Source organism: Diaphorina citri, unplaced genomic scaffold, assembly GCF_000475195.1.
Source record: "Diaphorina citri unplaced genomic scaffold, Diaci psyllid genome assembly version 1.1 scaffold1335, whole genome shotgun sequence".
Taxonomy (NCBI): domain Eukaryota; kingdom Metazoa; phylum Arthropoda; class Insecta; order Hemiptera; family Psyllidae; genus Diaphorina; species Diaphorina citri.
In genome coordinates this window covers 137700-146911 of record NW_007378763.1, presented here as the reverse complement: position 1 = coordinate 146911, position 9212 = coordinate 137700, and the positions used below count along the sequence as shown (strand labels likewise).

At 42.1% G+C, this 9212-nt stretch overlaps 1 protein-coding gene and 1 long non-coding RNA gene across 2 annotated transcripts in view; both read left to right on the top strand.

Annotated features, from left to right (window-relative positions):
- Window positions 1–9212, top strand: part of LOC103515419 (glucose-6-phosphate 1-dehydrogenase) — a 46402-nt gene that overhangs the window by 31333 nt on the left and 5857 nt on the right. The window contains exon 5 of the mRNA XM_026828132.1: window positions 4947–5107. Within this exon, the coding sequence (XP_026683933.1) occupies window positions 4947–5107 (161 nt within the window). The remainder of the gene's footprint in view (window positions 1–4946; window positions 5108–9212) is intronic.
- On the top strand, window positions 12–3182 carry LOC113470009. Its single transcript, XR_003393234.1, has 2 exons — window positions 12–220; window positions 2791–3182. It is a non-coding gene; the product is annotated as an uncharacterized LOC113470009 (long non-coding RNA).

Sequence of the window (9212 nt, the reverse complement as noted above, 5' to 3'; positions counted from 1 at the left end):
TATATAAACATAAAATATAAACCTAGGTATAGGTCACAATTTACAAACAATATGCTAATTTTGAAAATTGAATAAAATGAAAGTTGTGGAAAAGAAAGTATGTTTTCTGTAGCTTTGAACAACAGAATAAAGACCTAAAAGTTATGTACAAATTTTACAATACTACAAGTTGTATCTTATCAGATTAACTATTTACATGAATAATCCTTCAAGTAAGAAGGTGATCTACGGTTACGAGAACTTAATCTAGGCTCAACATTGGGAGCTTTTCCCTGCTGGGGTACATTATTAATAGGTAAATTATTACTGGTCGGTTTAGACAATTTTGAACTGACGACGGGATTCGAACCCGGACGGTTGACAATGGGATTCGAACCCAGGTGGTTGGTAACAGGATTCGAACCTGGATGGTTTGTAATGGGATTCGAACCCGGGTGGTTGACTACGGGCTTTGAACCTCGGTGGCTGGTAGCGGGATTCGAACCCGGAGACAATGGCACAACTGAAGGTTTGAATGCAGAACCAGTGGGTTTGCTTGGCTGGATATTATTACCTGGTTTAGGCGATTTGACTATGGATTGCTGAGAAGCACTAGTAGGTACGGGAGAACCAACCGTGTATGATGCGTCCTGGAGAGCATGCCTCTTTGGCTTGGCAGCCCGGATCGGACCAAAAGTGACCTTCTTGGGTGACTTGAGTGGGACAGCTACAGGACTACCGGACTGGACCAGTGGCGGATTCTGAGGAACTGGTAATTTCTTCATCCAGAGTCCACGTATTATGTTTTCGGGTACATCTGAGCCAGCAAGGTTTTGAATTTCCCGGAGAAGCTGTCCTGGGGAACGGTCACCTGCTTCTGTGTGCTCCAGGAGCTTTGACAGGCGTTCTTCATCTGATTGGCTGAACCTCTTGATCAGCGCAGCTTTGAGAGATGTGTAGTTACGGGTCTCCGGTTTCCGGATGACATCTGACACCTCTTCTAACACATCAGTTTCCAGTCTAGCGGTGAGTTGGATGAAGCGCTGCTCATCCGACATGATGTTGCATACACTGAACTGTGACTCAACGATCACAAAATATGTGACTGGGTCCATTTTCAAAAATTTGGGGATAGCCAATGCCATGGGGTACTTGGGAGCAACCCATCCAAGTCTACGAGCCTGGAACATTGGAATCCGTCATGCTGGACCTAATCGCGGTTGCCGACGCGGTCGACTGTCCTTTCGACACTGGACAGGTTCAGGGTCACCACTTTGGCGATCACGTCGGGGTCACCACTTTGGCGGGGGTGGGATCTGGCACAGGGGAGCGTGTTGAGGACGAGATTTTTGTGGGAATTTTGCTATAAATCCCACCATTAAAAAAAATACCCTGAGTTGGCGGGGGTGTGTGTATGTGACTCTGTTGGATACACCCCGGACACCAAGAGAAAGAGATTGAATGGAAAACACAAGTAAATCGGGTGTGTGTATGTGACTCTGTTGGATACACCCCGGACACCAAGAGAAAGAGATTGAATGGAAAACACAAGTAAATCGGTAGATATAAACGAACTTAGTTTATTGGTATACGCACTAGTTGTGGAAAAATACAAATTACGCTGGGAAAACCCAGGAAAAGCGCTTAGTATAGTAAAATGCCTAGGGAAAACTCGAGGGACGCCGGAATTCCGGAAAAGCTACTCAGAAGTTCTGAACAAAGGAAAAATCAGAATGTGGAAAAATACAAATTACGCTGGGAAAAGCCAGGAAAAGCGCCTAGTCTAGTAAAATGCCTAGGGAAAACTCGATGGACGCCGGAATTCCGGAAAAGCTACTCAGAAGTTCTGAACAAAGGAAAAATCAGAAAAGGGGAAATCACCGGAGTGAAGCTAGCAACTAAACGAACTTGGTTTATTGGTATACGCACTAGTTGTGTAAAAATACAAATTACGCTGGGAAAACCCAGGAAAAGCGCCTAGTATAGTAAAATGCCTAGGGAAAACTCGAGGGACGCCGGAATTCCGGAAAAGCTACTCAGAAGTTCTGAACAAAGGAAAAATCAGAAAAGGGGAAATCACCGGAGTGAAGCTAGCAACATTTCAAATGTAAATAAACAACCAATAGGCTGTGGTATAAGGTGGTGTCACACGGTGCGATAAGCCGCGGACACAAGACAAAAAGATGGTGACACACGACGGTCACCACACACTCCCCCTCCGCGGACACAAGACAAAAAGATGGTGACACACGACGGTCACCACAAGTTTAATGATCCCGAAAGTGGTTTTTCCTGTACTACTGGAAAATGGTACGACTTTTCCGAAATTTTTTTTTTGCCAAACGATGTAAACCGCCATTTTACATATTGCCTTATGGTCAGTCAGCTAATTTTCGCACTCCTTATGGCCAATCAGTTGAACGAGGAGATCAGGGGTTCGAACCCTCGGCTAGTAAGGAAAAATTACGTTAGTAAGGTAACAATGTTATATAAACATAAAATATAAACCTAGGTATAGGTCGTAATTTACAAACAATATGCTAATTTTGAAAATTGAATAAAATGAAAGTTGCAAAAAAGAAAGTATGTTTTCTGTAGCTTTGAACAACAGGATTTAATGACTAGATAGGTATAGTTAGTATGAATGAGCCGATAACAGAGATAGAACAGTGACTAGCAGCAGTAGTAATAGTAGGTGTCCCCGATACACTATGGTCATTATTATCACTATGAAATGGTCAATAGGGGAACGAGGAAAAAGTGACAAATATTATTTATCAATAAGTTGATAGATACGAGAAAATAAAGAAGGTGATCTACGGTTACGAGAACTTAATCTAGGCTCAACATTGGGAGGTAAATTATTACTAGTCGGTTTAGACAATTTTGAACTGACAACGGGATTTGAAACCGGATGGTTGGTAACAGGATTTGAACCTGGATAGTTTGTAACGGGATTCGAACCCGGGCGGTTTACTACGGGCTTTGAACCTGAGTGGCTGGTAGCGGGATTCGAACCCGGGCGGTTGACTACGGGCTTTGAACCCAGGTAGTTGGTGGCGGGATTCGAACCCGGAGACAATGGCACAACTGAAGGTTTGAATGCAGAACCAGTGGGTTTGCTTGGCTGGATGTTATTACCTGGTTTAGGTGATTTGACTATGGATTGCTGAGAAGCACTAGTAGGTACGGGAGAACCAACCGTGTATGATGCGTCCTGGAGAGCATGCCTCTTTGACTAAACCTGGGTGGTTGGTAACGGGATTCGAACCCGGGCAGTTGACTATGGGCTTTGAACCCGGATGGTTGGTAGCGGGATTCGAACCCGGGGACATTGGCACAACTGAAGGTTTGAATGCAGAACCAGTGGGTTTGCGTGGCAGGATATTATTACCTGGTTTAGGTGATTTGACTATGGATTGCCGAGAAGCACTAGTAGGTACGGGAGAACCAACCGTGTATGATGCGTCCTGGAGAGCATGCCTCTTTGACTTGGCAGCCTGGATCGGACCGAAAGTGACCTTCTTGGGTGACTTGAGTGGGACAGCTACAGGACTACCGGACTGGACCAGTGGCGGATTCTGAGGAACTGTGACCGGCCTTGCCGATGAACTTGAAGAAGGGACTGCAGTACCAGGGGTACCAGGAACTTGTCGGAGTACCGGGCTTGTAGGTACTGGAGGAGGTACCAGTGGCGGAGCTGAGGGCACCAGAGGTAGTGGTACCAAAGGAGCTGATGATGGAGGTGGAGCACCGGGCTTGTAGTTACTGGAGGAGGTACCAGTGGCGGAGCTGAGGGCACCAGAGGTAGTGGTACCAAAGGAGCTGATGATGGAGGTGGCGGGAGCTGAGGGCACCAGTGGTAGTGGTACCAAAGGAGCTGATGATGGAGGTGGCGGTAATGGTTCCAAAGGTAATGGAACCAAGTCTGGTTGTGGTGGTGGGGTTAATTCATCACTCTCACCAGTTTCAGTAGTGAAGGCTGGCTTCACACGATCACGAGAGACGACGACCTCCCGGGAACCAATCAACAACTTGATTGTTTTCTTGCTGCGGGAAAGAAGTCTGGTTGCAGTGGTGGGGTTAATTCATCACTCTCACCAGTTTCAGTAGTGAAGGCCGGCTTCACACGATCACGAGAGACGACGACCTCCCGGGAACCAATCAACAACTTGATTGTTTTCTTGCTGCGGGAAAGACCGTAATGATGTCTCCAAAATGGCGGCCAAAAAAGAGGTTTTCTCACAATATCTCGTTTCCGGTAAATTTTTTTTATAAACAATGAATTAGAAAGCTGTTTGTATTTTTATTTCCTATATTATACATTTACACTTTTCTTCTAGGATGTACCGCTATCCCATAATGGTTGATCCTGTTTTTGGGATATGCTGCTACTATAGGGAAATCCTTAACAATTGTCCAATATATTGGAATAACATATTGAATTCCATGTTTTCAGGTGTGCTACTTAAAAAAAAAAAAAAAAAAAAAAAAAAAAAAATTAGTGTCTCAGTCACCCATCCATTTATTGGCCTTGCTCGGCGTAGCTTAACATATGTAGATGACGCTAAAACCGGTCTTAAATTAACGACTGAAGTGTTATTTAACACTTTCTCGCTTTGAGTTCATAGGTCATCGTGACAAATTTCAAGATCAGAGTCATTTGTGTGAGAAAATGTAAAAAAAAAAAGAAAAAAAAAAATACCCCAAAAACCAGTTTTTTTTAAGCCAAAATTTGCACCTACTTTCATGTTCCTGGTAAAAATACCTTTAATTTGATATATAGGTCGACCAGGTTTGGATAAGTCCTCCTATGGGAACAGACGACACCGAAGCGAATACTCGTACAATAGTCCGTCCCTATACCTTTTATTATTACTATTGTAATTTAATAAAGGAAGGACGGACTAAAAAGGAGATTTTTCGCCATTACTAATTTTCAATTCTTTTCTTTTACTCAATTCTAGAATGCCAAGTTACCTGATGCTTATGAAAGACTTCTGCTGGATGTATTCTGTGGATCACAAATGCACTTCGTCCGTGCTGACGAGCTATCAGAGGCATGGCGTATATTTACACCTATCTTACATCAAATTGAGCAGGAAAATGTGAGACCCATTCCATACAAGTAAGTTCTACTCGTATTGCAACTTTTTTGTACACATACATCAGATAGGTAAAACTAGTTTGTTACGTGTACGTGGGCGTAACGGGTTCGTAAAAGATTGACGGATTAGTGAAAACAATCGTGAGTTCGTAAATTTATTACTAGAGTTTAACAAGTTTATTAAAAGTTCACACAGCCGGGAGCCCTGGATTAAGGCCTGTTCAAATTGTTCCCGCGAATAGGGCAGCACGCTCAAACTGGGGCTTTTTCTAAAACTTCACTGTTGATTTTAGCCACCCCGGCGCCCTTTGTCGCTCTTCTGGGGCCAAAAATTATGCAACCTTGAAGGGGCTAAACAAGAAGTATTGAAAAAAAAAAAAAAAAAAAAAAAAACCCCCTGGGGCGCTAAAAATTTTATTTTGGGGGAGTTTGAAATAGGTCACATTTGTACTTTATAAGCACTTTTGTGATCCGCGTCTTTCGCGAATTCCGCGAAAACCGCGAATCGCAAAAATTCGAGTGAGTAGTCGATTATACTTCAAATTTAACGTAGAAAACGAATTTGCAATAAAAAATAGGGGTTCTAATTTAAAAATCCAAAGTTGGTACCCGATTCGCGGACTTTGCGAAATTTTTCGCGAATCGCAATATTGCCAAAATGTCTGCTTCAAAAATCAAAAAGTTACGGGTTTTTTTGTTTTTCGAAATTTCGAACAGGCTCCGAGAAAATCAATTAAAGCATAAATTCTGGGACACCCTGTATATAGATGTAGATCTGTCCTAGGACAGGTTTCAACACGACGTTCTCCACTTTTCTCGATCTTGGGCGTCCTCCTTCATTTGTTCAAACGTTCTTCCATTCAGCACATCTCTCAGCATTCCAAACCTCTTTCTTCCTATTGATCTCTTTCCTCTCAGCTCTCCTTCCATGATTCTTCTCTGCAGACAATTTCTTCTCAGGATGTGACCCAGCCAACTTCTTTTCCTGTTCACTATGGTTCTCAGTATTTCTCTTTTCTCATCAACTCTTCTCAGCATTTCTTCATTCCTGACTCTATCTGACCACTTGATTCCTTCCAGCCTTCTCCACACCCACATCTCGAAGCTCTCCAGATATTTCTCTTCTTTCTTCCTCATCGTCCACGTTTCCGCTCCATACAGCACCACACTCCATGCGTAACACTTTGCAAATCTCTTCCTCAGCTTCAGCGGTATCCTTCTTGTGGTCAGTAGATCCTTGACTTTCTCAAACGCTATCTTCCCCATTCCTATTCTGCTTCTGATTTCTTCTGTGCAGCTTCCGTTTGATTTTATTAATCCTCCCAGGTATCTGAAGTTTTCTACTTGCTCAAGTCTCTGTCCTTCTAGTGTTAGATTTATTCTTCTTTCTGTTTTCCCAATCTTCATAACTTTCGTCTTTCCCGCATTTATCTTCATCCCAAATCTTTTTCCTGCTTCATTGATGTTGTCAATCATAACCTGTAGTGCTCTTTCTGATGTTGCTAGCACTGCTTGATCATCTGCATACTTGAGGTTCTTCACATTTTCTTCGCCAACTTGTATTCCAGGTGTATCTCTCAACGCTTCTTCTAATAGTTTTTCAGCGTACAAGTTAAAGAGTGATGGCGACATACAACATCCTTGTCTCACACCTCTTCCAATTGTTATTTCCTCTGTTTCTTCATTCTCTATTCTCACAATAACTTTCTGTCCTTTATACAACTCTCTGATTAATCTTCTATCTTTCCAGTTTAGGTGAATCTCTTTCAGCACTCTCAGTAAGATGTTCCAATCCACTCTATCAAACGCCTTCTCCCAGTCAATGAAACACACGTACAGGTTCTTGTTCACTTCTATCATTTTCTCTCCCATCATCCGCATACATCCCATTGCATCTCTCGTTCCTCTTCCCTTCCTGAATCCAAACTGATCTTCTCCAAGGCGTTGCTCGATCTTGCTTTCAATTCTTTTGATTTTACTGGCACAATAAATTATGTTTATATTTAATGGCACAGGGACACAGCTACGGCCATTCTTCGGCGGAGCGGCGTGTTTCCTTACCTGAAATTAACACAAGAATCTCAAAAACTCGATGCTTTCTCAAAAAAAAAGTCAATAAATAATAATAATAAATAAATAAAGCCGTAGGAAACTATTTTTTTTTTGCCAGATATGAATATTACAAAATAAATTTTGCAATGTGTGTTGGAATGTTTCCGAAGCTGACGATATACCATAAGGAAGTCTTAAGTATCTAAAAACACCCCACTCTGTGTTAAAACAGGTTAGTTTTGAACTTTCTTCATCTAATTCTAAAGACCAAAATCCTCACTTGGCATCTAAAACGGAGAAAATTTTAGCTTGACTTATATCTGACGTAAGAGATTCAATCGTTAGGAATGTTTAACTTGGATCTTATGATATATTTATTTATGTATCTAGGATCTAAACAAACTCTAATACTGTGGTCTGGCTTTTCCACACACACTACAGAATTTATGTATTTATATTTTTTACAGTTAACGGTATTTCCACCGCTTTTTTACTGACTAAAGGCTTAGTTCAAAAAAGATATTTCACCACTACCAACAACAACGACAACAACAACAACAACCTCAACAACACCAATAACAACAACAATAACAACAACAACAACAACAACAACAACAACAACAACAACAACAACAACAACAACAACAACAACAACAACAACAACAACAATAACAACAATACCAACACCAACACCACCACCAACAACAACAACAACAAAAACAACAACAACAACAACAACAACAACAACAACAACAACGCAGCAACAACCTAATAATCATTTGTAAATACACACTTAGAAAAAAGGAATGAGATCCCCCACAAAAACACAAATGTGAAAAAAAGGCCAAGTCCCTATCCAAAAATGTCAGCCTATAAAAGTGGTGAGATCAGAAAATTAAGGCCAAGTCTGCATTCCCAGTTTTTCGTGTCTGCCGAAAATGCTGAATCTCAATTCCTTCAACCTTCTCTCAATTTCAACTTGGCAATGTTTTTCCTTCTCAAATTAATAAATACCTATTATTAACATGTAAATGAAAGGAAAACATTGCCAAGTTGAAATTGAGAGAAGGTTGAAGGAATTGAGATCCAGCATTGTCGGTAGACACGAAAAACTGGGAATGCAGACTTGGCCTTAATTTTCTGATCTCACCACTTTTGTAGGCCGACATTTTTGGATAGGGACTTGGCCTTTTTTCACATTTGTGTTTTTGTGGGGTAACTACTTTTCCCATAATCAAAGTGCCAATTAAAAAAATCTGGTGTGAACATCACACGACTTTCTATTACATTTGCAGAATACGTAGGTATTTGAAAAGAAAAAAAAATGTAATAAAACGTAATCAAGAAAATAGACACATCACAAGATATACTATTATACTTCCCATGGATTTCACCAATTAAAATGCTCAATCCAAGACTATCATTTGGAGTGCCAAATCGAGAAATCCAACCGTTGAAAAATGCTTGTGCCACTATTTCTGCAGATTGATCGGTGAGGGGAATGGCCTCGAACCATCTGGTAAAGCGGTCTACACATGTTAACAGGTAGGTATAACCCTTAGAGGATGGAAGCGGTCCAAAGATGTTAGGTATGGGATACCTGTCTGGGACCGTCTGTGCATTGAGTCGAGTGTAGTCCCCGCATGGACGCCAGTCCCCTGACTTCTTGGGAACCATATGCAGGGGGCTCGCCCATGGACTCTTGGAGGGCTGGACTATTCCTTGTTGCAGCATGATCTCGAACTCCGCCTTGGCAGCACGATATTTGTCCGGTGCCAACCGCCGTGGTCTAGCAAAGCAGGGGGGTCCCGTGGTGATTATATGGTGAAAGACATTTGGTCCTTTGGTAGACTTGGATGGGTTGCCTCCACTGCCTGCCATCACCCCATGCTCCCTGATGGAATTCTGAATGACAGTGGGAATGGTTGGCTCCATAGCAGATATGGTACCAGTTGCTGTGTTCACTAGTGATGCACAGGCTCTTTGATTTGTCAGGGGGTCATGTAAACACGCATTCTTGATGTCGACCATTATGCCGTACTCGCGTAAGAAGTCCGCTCCGATGATGGGGGAC